Here is a 14,759-nt window from a genome sequence, read left to right as displayed (position 1 = left end):
ATGCAGTCGTCACATCTATGCCTCTACGCTGATGCCAGGTGTAATCTTCTCGTCGGGATACTTGCGCGCAAACATGCCGAGCGCCTTGATAGAGAAACTGAACTTGTAGTTGGGGTAGATGATGGTGCAGCTCTTGTTGAAGACGCCCTCCATGGACTCCTGCAGCCACTCGCCGTTGGCCTGCTGGCGGTCCATGAGGAATTGGACGCCCTTGCGGAGGGGCTCCATGTGCGGGTACTCCGCTTCCATGAGGCCGATCAAGGCCCACGCCGTCTGAACGACGAGAGAACCGCTGGGGTGCTCGTGGTATTCGCTCGTCTCGCATGCCTGGATTCGTTAGCATTGTTTCTATTACCGACGTCTGTGTGTGACCAAGACTCACCTTGTAGCTCTCTGACCAACCGCCGTCCTCTCTCTGCTTCGAAACGAGGAAATCGCAGCCCTTCCTGGAGTTCTTGCTCGTCTCGTAGACATCACCCACACTCGCCAAACTCTCCAACGCGAACATGCCCGCGTACGTGAAGCAAATACCCCAGCTGCCATACCACGAACCGTCAAAGTGCTGGTGGGAGCGGATCCAGTTGACCGCGCGGTGGATGAAGACCCGGATGTCCTCCTTGCGGTAGTCGGGCCAGTACTTCTTGAACAGCGACAGGGCGGTGACGCAGGCCGTCGTGCACTCGGGGTAGTCGTACTCGATCATGATGCGGCCGAACACCTCGGCCGCGTTCAGCATCTCCATGTACTCGCCGCCGCGGCGCTTCTCGTACGAGCCCACGCCGCCCGTCTCGTTCTGGTACACCAGGATGCAGTCGATGGCGTCGAAAATGCGCTGGTCGTCCAGCATCTGCGGGAAGCCCTCCGTCTTCTGCAGCATGATGACGGACTTGAGCGCCTCGGAGATGCAGTCGCTCACGGGGTAGCCCTGCTCGCGGTTGCTGAAGGGCCAGCCGCCCTTGCGCCGTTGGCGGTAGCACTTGTCCGAGTCTTTGCAGTTCTCGCGGATCTGCTGGCGGTCAAGGAAGCCGAGGGCTTTCTCCAGCATGGGGCGCCACCTGGCTTCTTTTTCGAGGCCGGCGGCGACGACGCCCTGGATCATGAAGGCGGTGTCCCAGCATTGCACGCCGTTGGTGCCGTTGCCGAACATGCCCTCGGCGTTGACCCACAGCGAGTCGTCAAGTCGCTCAGTGTGTCTACGGACGGTGTAAGCGCCGGGGCCGTCGCGGATGTAGCACACGACGTGGTTCATGGGACCGTTGACGGTCGCGAGGCCGAGGTAGTCGGTGTTGGCATCCTCCATGTCGACCAGCTCGCTGGTCCAGGCCTCGGCCCGCTCCTTGATGTAGTTGGTGCGGAGGTACGGGTTCCAGACCTTGACGATGAGCCAGTTGACGGTGTTGAGAAGCCAGGACTTGGGGTGGTAGTTGTCCACAGGGGCGATGTCGTTTCGGTGAGTTTTCCAGTTGATCGACGCCCAGGATTCGACAAAAAGCTCCTTCTTCAAGTCACGGATGACATCCGTCTCCTCGACACTCCATCGCCTCGAGTAGATGTAGGACATGGGCAGGAAGACTTGACGGATGTGAACCCACCATCTCCAGGGGTGAATGGGGACCCAGTCGGGCAACAGCCAGATCTCGGGAGGGACGGGGTTGACAATCTCCCAGTCGACGATACCCAGCACGGCGAGCCACCACTTGGCCCAGTGAGGCGCCTGGGTGGCACCGCCAAGCTCGTGAAGCCTGGCCCTTGCTTTGACCATGACGGGCTCCTCGGCGTCGACTCCGACAAGTCGCAATGTGGTGTAGTTCAGCGAGGTGCCGAAGACGGTGCTGATACCCTCGGTGTGAAGGCCCCAGCCGCCCAATTCGGGGTGGGCGCGGGCAAAGAGGTAGTTCTTGATTTCGGTCGCTTTGGCTGAGGAGATGGGCGTCTTGGTGACATAGAGGGCGATAACGGTACTGGGGAGGAGGAACATGGGGCCACCGTACTCGCAGCCCCAATCGCCAAAGGGGAGTTGGAGCTTTTCGATGTATTCGAGACCATTGGAGGCCGCTTCGAGAGGAGTGCTAGGTTCGGGGAGGATTGGCATGTCCTGTAAACGTATGTCAGATTAGCGGCGCATTCTGGCGCAAGTCGCGTGAGGGTCTCAACTGACCATGGGAAGACCCAGGAAGTACTTGTCGGCGTCGGTCTGGGGCCACGCTTTGGCGGCATCGTCGTCCTCGAGAAACTTCCAAGTATGACGGCCGTCCTCGTCCTTCATGCGCCACTTTGTGCGATCCGTCTTCGCGTCGATGCGGGGTCTCTTGGGCCATTTCTGCTGGGCGATTTCCTCAGCGACGCGCTTTCGAGATGGGGTAGACTTCAGGCTGTGGCCGTTGCTCGAAGCCACGGAGGGCGCTTTCTTCTCGGCCACCATGTTGACTGTTATTCGGCCTCGAAGGTAAGGTCGAAGAGGTCGAAAAGAGGCGTCGTGTGAGCTTGGGGGTTACTCGAGGACGTGGTGACGGCGGGCATTCATGCACTTATTAAACGACGGCCCAGTCAGCGCAAGGAGCGCGGTACCCCTGCGTGTCTCTCTGAGGCGGTGTACCCAGAAAGAATGGAATGACGGGAATCGATAAGGTACTTTCTGCATGTGCTCGGGAGAAACCCACCCCATCCTCGTACGACACCCCTGCTCAAATCATGATTTAACGAGTGGACCTGAGCGAGTGAGCTCTCAGGGGTCTCCCCTCATTGGCGTCACCGAGGAGCAGTCAGCACTCAATCAGCTCAATGCGAATAAAATGATATCTATCAATTCAAGCACCCAAAGAGCATTCCATGTCCCAATTGACTTTTATCTCGTCTTTAGAACCAATCTGCAGATCTTGTCCTTTTCAACTCCAACTTAACGAAAAGGGAAATGCTTAAGCCTTTTTGACAGGTGCCATGTTGCGGGCAACGCCAGGGGGGGGCCTTCGATGATAAGCTTCAGCGGGCTTCGGGTGCCTGAAGCCTCTGAGAGCACAAGCCATCTCACGGACCCGTCCAGTGTCGTTTTTTTGTCTTCGTTTCGTCGGGGCGATCAGCCGGTTGACTGACTTCACACCACCAAAAAAATGCTCGTGCGACTGGTGCTCAGGCCCTTCGGTGTGCCTTCCTTCCAGAACTCGTTGAGGGTGAGGCTGGCCTGCCTCCCATTGGTCAATTGCGCAAAGGTGGGGCGCCTCTTCCGCCCAGTTCCTGCGTCTTTCAGCTCCTCTGTGACCTCCCTTGGCCAATTGAGGAAGTTGAATCCTTCCAGATCATCATCATCACCGCCGGAATTTTCGAGGTTGACGCGGCCATCGAGGCGCATTCCCTCCATTATCCTGTGGTAGATCTGATGTAGATGACCAATGGATCATGCTACACCCAACGTGCTGGGCCACCATAGCCAACTAATCCCACAGCATGCTCACCAGTCCAGCAGTGTCGTCGATATCCCGGATCACGACCCCGACAACAATGCTGTCGGCATCGCCATCGGAAAGCTGGAGGAAATACTTGTTTCTGTATACGAGGCTTTGATGAACGACGAAGTTCTCTCGATCCCCTACAAGACTCGCCCAAACCCTAGACGGGACCCTGCTACCGCAACCCGCTCTCGTTCCGCGCCTTCCGTCCTCCAATTCCCTGGCCGTAATGAGAACGAAAGCACCAAATTCAGTATCCAGATACCTAGTCATTCTATCCGGTAATTCAACTTAGGCTGACATTTTCTCCCAGCCCGAGTCTTGAAGATTATCCAGCTGTCACGCAGCGCCCTGGTGTCCGGCAACCCAGTCACCAAGAGGTAGGCCTGCTTGTCTCATCGTGGACTCGTGGCCGGTTGGCTGATAATCTGAGAACACAGGAATCTCTATTATCAGTGTCCTGACCTGTTCAAGACCCAGGCCATCGTTGATGGTCTGGTAGACGACATCGCATACTCCCTCGGACTTGGGAGGGATGGCCTGAATATCGTAGGTGCCGCCATCCTCGCCCTGGCACATCTGTATTCTGATTCCACGCCAGGTAGCTACTGCCAAGGGCCTTATAGCAGGGCCTGTTATTTTAGGCCTGAGGGACTCGTCCCAGATCAGCGCTTCCTCGAGCGAGACGGCACGGCGAACCTCCTCCTCCTCTGTCAACTACAACTGACCATTAGCAGGGAGTCATCATCCCTATGATAAAGAGTATCGCTCAGATCGACTTTGGCCGCGCTGAGTGGGTGCTGGTGATTGAAAAAGACGTATGCTCATTCCCCCTCTTACTGTGAGGCATTCAGTTGGCTAATCAGCACAGGCTACGTTCCGAACGCTGGCTGCAGCACGATACTAGGACACGTCTGCATCCGGGCGAGGGATTCTCATCACCGTATGTCAATCTGTAAGAGGTTTTAGAGGACCCTGCTGACGAAAAATGCAGGGCAAAGGAAACCCCGACCTACAAACCAAAAAGTTCCTCCACTTACTACACGTCGCAAAGCCTGAGCTACCAGTATTTGGGCTCGTGGACTACGACCCCTACGGAATCAGAATCATGCGCAGTTACAGCCATGGCACTCGTGGTCACGCCCACGAGACCGGCGTAACCGTTCCAAGTTTGCAGTGGCTCGGCATCAAAAGCGGTGATCTAGTTGGTGCAGTTCGTGACGATGCAGCAGAGAGGGATCCTTACCATAACAATGATCAACGCTTGGGCCTGAACGGCCAAACACCAGCAAGGCGCAACTTCGAGTCGATCGACTTTCTCAAGAGCAGGGACAGAAGCATTGCGTGGGGTTTGTTGAAAGACATTCCCAGCGATGTTGATGACTACAACATGGAATGCCGGCGAGAGTTGCAGATCATGCTATTTCTCAACATCAAGGCGGAGATACAGGCGGTAGATGAGGCGGGCGATATTTCGAACTGGTTGGACGCTCATATGAAGCGCGATTGATTTCGAAGGGATGCTTATCTTTTCCCTCCAGAATTTGGGGCATTTATTATTGTTGCCGATTTGCTGGCCGAAATGACGGCCAGCGCATGATTCACTGAAATTCCCAGCGCTGTACAGTGTCGAGTGTCGAATAATACTTACGCACCGTGTTTCCACACACATCACTCAAAAATTTCTACCTCATCTTCAAGACTTATTTTCGACGGCCAGCACCAGTCTCGGAAAATCTACCAAAAATGGCGCCCAAACTCTCAGAAGATGAGATCGACGACCTCATCTACTTCTCCCGCGCCGGCGAGCTCGCCGACCTCCTGGAAACCCTGAAGTCCCTGTCCGAGCGCGAGGGCGCATCCGTCGCCGAGGTCATCACAGCCGCCAAGGACGAGGGCAAGAACACCTGCTTGCACATGGCCGCGGGCAACGGCCACCTCGGTGAGTTCCCGCCCGCGAAATCCCTGCGCTCGCCGTTTTCGACTCCGAGGTTTTGATTCCGCTCACTGACACGCCCGAAAGACGCCGTCAAGGCCCTGATCGAGGCCTTCGAGCCCCGCCCCGCCGACGAGAAGAAGGCGTACGTCGACGCCGCCAACGAGTTCGGCAACACGGGCCTGCACTGGGCCTGTCTGGGCGGCCACCTCGAGGTCGTCAAGCTTCTCGTGGCGAACGGCGCGTCGCCCGCCGTCGCCAACGACAAGGACCAGATCCCGCTCGACTCGGCGCTATTCAACGGCAAGCGCGAGGTTGCAGACTGGTTCTTGGCGCAGTCGGAGGGTCTGGAGGGCGGAAACCAGGAGGGGCTCGCGGGTGCTGCGGCGGGAGTCGAGATTGAGGACGATGGCGAGGCGAAGGATGAGAAGAAGGCTGGCGAGGGCGAGAGTAGCAAGGCTTCATAGGGTTCACGGAATTGAATGAGTTAATGACAGGCGTTTGAGTTTGAGTGTTTTTCTGTGAGTCGGCGTGGCTGTTGCCAGGCTGGGATCGTGAGATACCCCGGATTCCAATATATCAGATGGAACTGCCTTCTGGCTGTCTAAACTTATGAGGTATGAAGCTGTCACAAATAAGATAGGTGATCAAATACCCAGCACGCGATCAAGATATTCAATAATCTCAGGTCAAGTTTTCACCTAAACATTATAACCCATCTCATGGGCGCGTCCGACACCGAGTGGTTGACGAGCCCATGCCGCCAGCGTCGCCCCGCACACCGCCCAATACCTGTCGACCCAACAACCAAGAGTGTCCTAACGAGCGGGAGCCTCCGAGTCGGGCCAGCGGATGTGAACGAGCAAGACGTCACTCCCGTAAGCCCACTCGGAGCCCTGGACGTAGTTGTCGGCGCGTGTGCAGTGGTCCATGATAACCCCGGCGCCACGCGCGACGTCGTTGCTGCACGAACACAATAATCAGCTACGGGAGCAACCTTTTGTGGAAAAGGTGGAGATGTCTGGGCAAAGTTGTAGAAAGGAAGGGAATGTACCAAGTCGAGGAGGCCCTCTGGCCGTTGCTGACGCCGGTGATCTGCGCGTTGCCGATGCGGCACATCCTGCTCACGGAGTCGGCGACGCAGGCCTGGGAGCCCTTGCGCGCGAGGTCGTCGATGCAGGAGACGGCGTCGGGTACCTTTTTGTCTGGTCAGTCTCATCCTGTGTCCGTATACAACTCCTTCTCCTGTATCCTTGAATCTCGAGGATGGAAGTACTCACCCATGCCTCTGTGTTGGGAATCGTGTTACAGGACCACCGCTTCTGCAGCGATGCACCGTCGTCGACGGCTTGCTCCGGGGAGAGGTTGTCGCCGTCTGGGTTGGCGATGATGCCGTCGATCCATTTGGCGAAGGTGAAGGGCTCGGAGTGGGTTGTTGGGGCGGCAGAGGTGAGGGTGGCTACGGCCAAGGCGAGGGCTGTGAGGATGGAGGAGACCATTGCGTTCCTGGTTTAGGAGTATTGGGGCAAATTGAAGGAGGATATTTTGGGTTATCTGGTGAGATACACATTTTCATGGCTGGTCTGGGGGGGTTTATATGTTCAACTACTACTCTAGACCGCTGAGTGATCTGTTCAACATCTCTTGCCATATGTGAACATTCATCGAGGAACTGGCGAGGCAGTCTTCTGCAGCCTGATTTCGAGGGATGTTTGTTCAACACCCCGCAAGAGCTCCTCCAGATTGAAGATCATGGCCCTATTTGGTTCACGTACGAATTTACTTATGGTATGGTCCGGGTATGCTCTCCCGCCTGAGAATAACAGCCCCTGCTCTAGAGCTGCACGGAGAACGAGGATGCGGTTGTAGTTGGGATAGCCTCGCCTCTGTTTTGCCGAATTCCTCACCTGTTTTGGCAGGATAGGTTTATATGCTGCCAGCTGGTATTTATTGTTAAGACAGAGACAGAGGATAGCAGTTATTGATAAAGGAGAGGACACGGTCTTGACGTGAATCCTTGAAGCAAACAGTGGCTGATAACCTCTGCCCGTCTGATCTTGTGGCAGGACCGCTCTGAGTATGTCTTCGTAAGGCTGTATGAAGTTGCGGCGTAAGTTACGTTTTGAAGTCACGACCGACCAATCGTCCATCAACACGACGTGACGGATCCTCCGGCCGCAGTCCGGGACCAACAAATCCCCTGTAGTTCCCGCTTGCTGTGCTCCGTATATACTCAGTTCAAGAACCTCAATTCGTCCTGCTCTTGTTCACTCACATTCTGATATTGGTTACACATGCAGGGTTGACCACCAACGAGCTCTCTCGTGGCCTCTTTTGTCATCTACTGCTTCTTTCGTCTTTTTATTGCATATGCATGTGTTCCTAGTGTACCTCCGAGAACGAAAGTCTGCTTCTACCGGCTTGGCGGAAACCACGATGGCGATCAGGAGTCGGGTTCTATTAGGCTGCAGCCTGACTGCTCTCCAGCATCAATGTTTGCAAGATCTTAGACACAGGTGTATCTTGAAATCAGATTAAGAAAGTCACTGGTCTGTGTTACGTGGAGTACAAAACGTACTGAGTCTACGAGACGATGGGACTGACGTTCACGGGCTTCTCAACCGCATGCTTCTACAGAACCCAGTCCCTCGGCTTTCTCAGAACAGCTAACAACTTGCCCTCTCGACTCTCAGCTTCCGGCTCTTCGTACATGTATTCCCACCGAGCCGTCACCGGCAGACTGATCAAGATGCTCTCCACCCTAGACCCTGGAACATTCAAACCGAAAGCCGTCCCGCGATCATGTACGAGGTTAAACTCGACGTATCGTCCCCTCCGAATCTGTTGCCACTCCCTTTCCCCATCGTCAAACGGCACATCTTTCCGTTTCTCAACAATCGGTACATATGCAGGCACCAGAGCGTCCATCGTCGACTGCAGAAACCGAAAGGTCTGCTCGAGATCCCCAAACTCCTCGTCGAGATCATCGAAGAAGATGCCACCGATACCCCTCCTCTCGCCCCGGTGCTTGATATTGAAATACTCATCGCACCACCTCTTAAACCTGGGATAATAACCAACATCATGCTCATCACACGCCTCCTTCAGCGTACGATGGAAGTGCTCAGCATCTTCCTCAAAAAGATAACTCGGCGTGAGATCGCTCCCACCGCCGAACCAAGCCGTCTGCGCAGCACCGTCCGCCCGGACGGTCTCGAAGTAACGGCCGTTCATATGCACCGTCGGCGCCATGGGGTTCTTGGGGTGGACAACCATGCTGAGCCCCAGCGCGTAAAATCGTAGCTCGTCGACATCGTCGGTGTGGATGTTCTTGTGGTTCTGGCGCATCTCCTCGATCGCGCCGCGGTTCATCGTGCCGTGGACGATGCTGATGTTGACGCCGGCCTTTTCGAAGACGTTTCCGTCTTGCAGCACGCAGGTGCGGCCGCCGCCTCCGGAGTTGGGTCGCGACCATTCATCTTTGCGGAAGGTTGTCCCGTCGAGAGCTTCGAGGGCGGAGATGATGTCTTTTTGTTTTTGGCGGATGAAGTCTTCCACACGGAGGCGCATGGGGCGTGAGGATGACTTGCTGTCTGTGGCATTGAGGTCCATCTTGGAGGTTTGTCTGGTTAGCTTAGGTTTCACCTGGTCAGGGGCGAGCTTACCGTGTCGTCAAGTTCAGTGCATGCCTGCCTTTACAAGTGATTCTTGATGCCGTGGGTAGATGCCATTGAAAACATCACCCTCTCATTGAAGTAATCATCACGAACGGTTGCTCCGCCGTCGCATCGGAGGGTGGCGCCAGGTCTAAATTGGCTTATCTGCACAACTACTACGAGGACCCACCATGGCCATCCCCAGTCGTTCGAAGGTGCGTATAAAAGGACCTTGCCTCTCCCCCGCATTTTCCCCATGCCAGTATTCGCATATCAAATCCAGATGGAGCACAAGAGGCGTGCCATGGAAGACGACAATGTCCCTAGCGAAAGACCACTAAAGCGACGGCGCCGACGCATGCCGGGCACAAGAACAAATCATGCTTGTGTTAACTGCAAGGCGAGAAAGCTAAAGGTGACGTGCCCCGATCTCCCATCAATGAACAGCATGAGTTGACAGCCGCGCATCAGTGCGACGACCAACTCCCCAGCTGCACTAACTGCAATCGCTTAAACCTCGGTACGCATGACAATCAGAGCTCGTGCTTGCCGTATCCCTTTTGCCTCTTCCTAATCCCCTGCCTGTGAGGGTTATAGAATGCCTCGTTGAAGACCCGGCGACCAAGCAATACAGACCGCGCAACTATCTGAGGTCTCTCGAGGAGCGCGTCGCCCTCCTCGAGAACGCGGAGCACACTCAACCTCCGGACACTCCCAATCGCCATATCCCCAGCCCCGCAAGAGCTGCTTTGCCAGCCAGCCAGAGCCCTGTGGCATGGTCAATAACGTCCCCTTTCCCTGACAGGGACGGCAAAAAGAGCGACTTGCCGGCACGGGTTGGCCTTCTCGATATCAAAACGAGCCAGGTAGAGCCGCAGTACTTGGGCTCTTCATCGGCCTTCTCCTTTTCACACATCATCAACTCTTCTCTGCTGGGCGCGATTCCCGACACAGCGTTAGCAGAAGACGGGACGTCGAACAGGCTTGAGCCTCCGCCCTCGCCGTGCCCCCTGCCAGGGCACTCCGTGGCCCTCAAGTTAAGCAAGGCCTACTTTGAGAACATTCATCCACAATATCCCTTCCTTCACGAGCCGACGTTCAGACGCTATGAAGCAACGCTACTGGCATCTCCCGAAGCGGGGAGCGATGTCCGGTCGGAGTATGGCGGCCCGCTCTTTATTTTGAATATGGTACGTCGGAAGCCGCTATGTGTTTCCCAAGGACCAAGGCTGAGGCCGCCCAGGTATACGCTACAGGTGCTCTTCTGATGCCGAATAGCCAAGCTTTGGCAGAGGTAAGATATCGATCAACATGGCTCGCTTTCTCCGTTGCCACTGACGCTGGCCAGCGATTATACGCTTCGGCGCTGCTGTACTCGGACGTCCTGTCGCGCAACAATCTGGAGGCAATACAAGGGCTCCTATGTCATGCCATGTACTCTCTTCGTTCCCGGTCAGGTCCATCTCTATGGTAGGAAACTCCACATCGTCTTTCAACGAGGTTGTATCGTCTGCATACTGACCGACAAACAGGAAACTGTCCGGCATAGCATTGCGCCAGTGTATCGAGCTGGGCTACCACCGCAAGGCTGGTCGACACGGCAAAGATCAGAACATGCTCCAGCTCGAAATGCGAAAGCGAGCCTTTTGGTGCGCCCAGTGGATAGATTGTGCATGCGCGTTGCGACTAGGGCGGCCGCTGGGCATCCAACTCTTCGACGTAGATGCCGAGGTAAGTTTGGTCCTATATGAGCGAATCAATAAGTACCAGCTGACCGGCCTCGCAAGCTTCCCCTGGACATTAATGACGAGTTCATCACGGACACAGGTCTAGGCGGCACCCCCCGGAACCTACCAGGAGAAGCGCCTACGTCCATGTCTAACGCGATCCACGTCATTCGCCTCCGACGCATATGGGCCCGCTTGCACGGCACTGTCCACTCGGCGAATACGCCGGGTGGCATGGACAGCGAGAGCAGGCGTTCCCATATCGCCGAGCTGCGTGGCGACCTGGACGAGTGGCTGCGTTCAGCACCCCCGTGTCCGCCACGTGCCGGTGCTGCTCTGTCCATCTTTTCAACAAGAGAGTGGTACGAACTCAACTACAGCGGTACCATACTACACCTCTACCGTGGACAGCTGGCGGAGGACAAAGGCACCCCGGACAACATCATCATGGACTGCATGCAGGCTGCCGGTAACGTGTGCCGCATGTACCGTCGCCAGTACATTGGCACGTCGGTGAAATACACTTGGGCCACCCTACACTGCCTGTTCCTGGCTGGATTGACATATCTACACTGCCTCTGGACATCACAAGCCGTCCGCACGGTGGAGCCGCATGAAGAAGTGATCAAGACTTCTACCGACTGTACTATGGTCCTGGTGGTGATAGCGGAGGGTTGGGCGGGTGCGGCTCCGTATCGGGACATATTCGAAGCGCTGGCGAACCGAACCATGTCCATGTTACTTCATGGGAAGTCCGCTGCCCAGGCAAGTTCACAGACGGGCCAAGATGGTTCAGATAACCCGCAGCGAGACGCCTGGGCTTGGATGGCAGATTTCGATCATACGGGCGTGTTGGATGGGTTCGACGACCTGCTCTCGGGGTTTATGGAGGACCTTGCTCCCTTGTACGACCACCATACGTAGCATGGTACTGGGATGGCATCTTAGCAATCCTCTTCGTCCGTGAGCATTTCATCCTAGAGCGGCTTGTTGAAAGAACCTAGGAATTAATGGGAATCCTCCCCGATCATTACCAATCACTCGGGCACCAAGTGACATGATTCTCGGCTGTTCCGCGGTAAAGTATACAAACTTCTATTCTTTTGGTGTATTTCTAAGAAGCCTGGTCGCCAGAAAAAAGCCGTTACATCTCGGTGCAATAGGAACCCCTCCTCGCTCTATTGCGCTTGTGAACGCTCGAAATCATGAGCTGTGCGATTATTCAAGTTAGAACACCGATGCGTGTCCGCAGACAAGAGCCGGCTGGCTGGGTTCACTCACGAAGGGCCATCTCCACATTTGACAGATTTCGAGGACCGTCATCGCCCTGTCCAAGGCCATTGTTATCCTGGCCGGCTTTGGCGACTCGCCACTTCCAGAGCGAGGTGAACTGGTCGGGGACCCGCTCCAGCTGGTTCTTGACATGCTGTAAATGACGCCGTCAGACCTGTAACATAGAAATGGAAGCTCCGGGGCGTGTCTTACTCGTCCCAGAATGGGCAAGAACTTGAAGCCGTGGCCGCTGCGCCGGACGTTGTTAGCACATGGGCATGGTTCGGAAGGTGAATTGGACGGTCGAGTTGCCACTTACGAGCCTCCTGTGCAGATGAAGAGGGAGTTCGAGTATCCCGGGACGTAGTCAATGACGTACTGCTCACGAGATCAGCAAAGGCGTACACTCCGGGCGAGTCAAGTCAACATACATTGTTGTCGATCGAATCAGTGTACCAGCACAACTTTGACGGCGCGTTAGCTTGAAGTGCTCATTCGTGCGTGCCATGTCAGCTTGGGACTGCTAACCCGGCTGTCTGAGAAGTCGAACTCCGCCAGGTCGGGCAAAGCCTCGGCGATGACCTTCTTCATACGAGAGAGGCCGTAGAGCGGTACAGTGTTGATGGGGTTCTTGGTGTACTTGGTGCGAGGCGTAGACACGCGACTGAAACACAAATTAGAAACGCGCCTGGGCAGAGTAGACAGATCCAAGAAAGACAACGTACAGGCCCGACTCGCTCGGGTGATCTTCGAAGTTCGTAAACTGCGTGCAGGAAAGTCAGTGAGCACGCTCTCTCGGCCCCTCGTTCTTTTCCTCCTCCGTTCTCGTTCGGACACATGAGTCTGGTAAACGGGAAAGGAAGAAGGAACACCCTTACCTTGCGACCACGGAAGCCAAACTTCAGCCGACCTCCCTTAGAGATTGGGAAGCTGTTCCCCTGGTAGTAGCTAACTCGGAGATCAGTATGCCCCTGGCGGTCCCGTTCAAACGGCCCGTACGTACTTTTCGCCCTCCCCGTAGCGGAAGGACCAGACAGGATAGTTATCCGGATGGAATCTTTCCCAAAGGTCCTTTCGGCCCTTTGGAATATCGATAAACGCGACTGTGCCAGCGGTCGTTTCGACGGCGTTGGCTGCCTCGGGAAGAATCGAGGCCGTCCAGCCACCAGCTACGGGGACCAAGTCAGTCGGGGTCAGTGACTTCGGCGGGATGGGATTGTCTCACCGGCAACGATGACGAGATCGGCGAAGTGGCGCCGGCCGTCGCCTGTCCTGATACCAATGACCCTCTTTTCCTTACCGTTGGTCTCTGTGATCATGCTGGAAAAGGTGCCCTCGGGGTCTCCCAAGACGAACTTGACGCCAAGCTGCTCGCACAGGAATTTGGCGTACACGCAGGCCTACAGTTGCGCATGTGAGCATAACCCCTTGCTGACTGAGTTGCGGGGACAGAAAGGCAGGTAGGCAGGCACCTTGTCCGCGATGGTAACACCGCCCTTGATATCGATGAATCCGTTGAGGTCGCCACCGTTGATTTTGTCTACCACGTGCAATTTCTCAACCCACTTGGGGCTGATTTTGCGCAGTCTCTCTTCCTCTGCGGGGTCGCCCTGGATGAGAATTAGGCCGGTGAGGGAATCGGGCGCGGAACGCGGTCCTTACTCTGATAAATTGCATCCTGCGAAACTCGGATGCGGTCCTCTCCATCGTATCAAGACTATCCCGGTAAAACTGCGCCAGTTCGGAGCCCGCCGAGACAAAGTAATTGCCACACTCGTGAAGCAGCACGTCCTCCGGGCAGAGTCCGCTCGGAAGCTCAGACTGGGCGCTGCCAGCAATACGCCGGTTCCACGACAGCCACATTTCGCGAACCTCAATGGCAAGGTCTTGGTACCTACGTGCAGGCGAGAATTAGCTTGATCAGCCTGCAAGATCTTCGGCCTGGGCTGAAATGGTACGCACACGAGCCTGTCTCCATAGGCCATACGGAAGACCTTATTCAGGTCCGAGGAAGCACCGTCGCAGCCATTGGCCGGGTCGTAGAAATTCTTATCAAAGGGGCATCGGTCAAAAATGGTGATGTCTTTATAACCACCGCGGGCCAGCCAGAGCGCGGTGCTCAGGCCAAAAACACCCCCGCCGACGATGATTATCTTGGAGTGAGCCGTGACCATGTTGGTGAGGGTATGCGGATAATTGGTACGCTCGTAGGTACTGTTGCTGTACTGTTGGAATTGGAGATGTGCCTGACTCACTGCCAATCGATGGCTGAAGCTGGCCGTGGTATTTATCCTTCTTATCAGTGGTATACCTGATCAAATGAAGTGCATGACTGCAACTTACAAGACCCGAGGCTCCGTCGTATTCTTCCGAGCTACAAGATCAGATACCAATAGGCTCCGCTTGGAGGACCGGCCGGAAGCTGCATCTATCCCGAGGCTTGAAATGTTGGCGTAGCAGGTGGCTCAGTTTGATAAGAACAATGGGGTTCTCAATTGTTAACATAATTCTTCGTTTTTAGTCACGTTTTTGAGAAAAAGAAGCACGGTTGGATGCAACGGACTCTTGTGGGACGTCCACCATGGTATCTACAAACTGAGTCGGTGCGGATGTCTCCGAGATTTCCTTGCCTCCGATTGGACACTCGTATGCTTCCGCGGCATCACCGCTTTGGAGTATTCTTCCGACTATCTCCCCTTCCCCAGAACACGGGGAGCGCTCCCAC

At 55.5% G+C, this 14,759-nt stretch overlaps 7 protein-coding genes across 7 annotated transcripts; 3 read left to right on the top strand and 4 right to left on the bottom strand.

Annotated features, from left to right (window-relative positions):
* Positions 1-15: 15 nt before the first annotated feature.
* On the bottom strand, positions 16-2,422 carry CkaCkLH20_05323 (lanosterol synthase; the record flags this gene model as incomplete). Its single annotated transcript, XM_038888042.1, has 3 exons — positions 16-327; positions 383-2,095; positions 2,159-2,422. The coding sequence occupies 3 exons, from the start codon at positions 2,420-2,422 to the stop codon at positions 16-18; spliced, it is 2,289 nt and encodes a 762-aa protein (XP_038746518.1).
* A 964-nt stretch (positions 2,423-3,386) lies between these two features.
* CkaCkLH20_05322 (meiosis-specific topoisomerase spo11) lies at positions 3,387-4,953 on the top strand (the record flags this gene model as incomplete). Its single annotated transcript, XM_038888041.1, has 5 exons — positions 3,387-3,711; positions 3,757-3,823; positions 3,884-3,992; positions 4,181-4,261; positions 4,438-4,953. The coding sequence occupies 5 exons, from the start codon at positions 3,387-3,389 to the stop codon at positions 4,951-4,953; spliced, it is 1,098 nt and encodes a 365-aa protein (XP_038746517.1).
* Positions 4,954-5,189: 236 nt separating this feature from the next.
* CkaCkLH20_05321 (ankyrin repeat containing protein yar1) lies at positions 5,190-5,846 on the top strand (the record flags this gene model as incomplete). Its single annotated transcript, XM_038888040.1, has 2 exons — positions 5,190-5,385; positions 5,467-5,846. 2 exons carry the CDS (start codon positions 5,190-5,192, stop codon positions 5,844-5,846), a joined length of 576 nt encoding a protein of 191 aa, XP_038746516.1.
* A 351-nt stretch (positions 5,847-6,197) lies between these two features.
* Positions 6,198-6,878, bottom strand: CkaCkLH20_05320 (uncharacterized protein; the record flags this gene model as incomplete). The annotated part of the gene is made up of 3 exons (XM_038888039.1): positions 6,198-6,342; positions 6,434-6,576; positions 6,660-6,878. 3 exons carry the CDS (start codon positions 6,876-6,878, stop codon positions 6,198-6,200), a joined length of 507 nt encoding a protein of 168 aa, XP_038746515.1.
* A 1,132-nt stretch (positions 6,879-8,010) lies between these two features.
* On the bottom strand, positions 8,011-8,991 carry CkaCkLH20_05319 (coproporphyrinogen III oxidase; the record flags this gene model as incomplete). Its single annotated transcript, XM_038888038.1, has 1 exon — positions 8,011-8,991. One exon carries the CDS (start codon positions 8,989-8,991, stop codon positions 8,011-8,013), a length of 981 nt encoding a protein of 326 aa, XP_038746514.1.
* Positions 8,992-9,613: 622 nt separating this feature from the next.
* CkaCkLH20_05318 (uncharacterized protein) lies at positions 9,614-11,686 on the top strand (the record flags this gene model as incomplete). Its single annotated transcript, XM_038888037.1, has 5 exons — positions 9,614-10,225; positions 10,279-10,329; positions 10,384-10,505; positions 10,568-10,766; positions 10,823-11,686. The coding sequence occupies 5 exons, from the start codon at positions 9,614-9,616 to the stop codon at positions 11,684-11,686; spliced, it is 1,848 nt and encodes a 615-aa protein (XP_038746513.1).
* A 349-nt stretch (positions 11,687-12,035) lies between these two features.
* CkaCkLH20_05317 (uncharacterized protein) lies at positions 12,036-14,208 on the bottom strand (the record flags this gene model as incomplete). Its single annotated transcript, XM_038888036.1, has 12 exons — positions 12,036-12,188; positions 12,248-12,284; positions 12,354-12,412; positions 12,466-12,498; positions 12,563-12,698; positions 12,760-12,797; positions 12,913-12,982; positions 13,038-13,203; positions 13,260-13,434; positions 13,507-13,644; positions 13,697-13,928; positions 13,997-14,208. The coding sequence occupies 12 exons, from the start codon at positions 14,206-14,208 to the stop codon at positions 12,036-12,038; spliced, it is 1,449 nt and encodes a 482-aa protein (XP_038746512.1).
* Positions 14,209-14,759: the final 551 nt, after the last annotated feature.

This window comes from Colletotrichum karsti (assembly GCF_011947395.1).
Source record: "Colletotrichum karsti strain CkLH20 chromosome Unknown Scaffold15, whole genome shotgun sequence".
Lineage (NCBI taxonomy): Eukaryota > Fungi > Ascomycota > Sordariomycetes > Glomerellales > Glomerellaceae > Colletotrichum > Colletotrichum karsti.
Note: the sequence above shows the minus strand (reverse complement) of the source record. Positions and strands in the feature narration are given on the sequence as shown.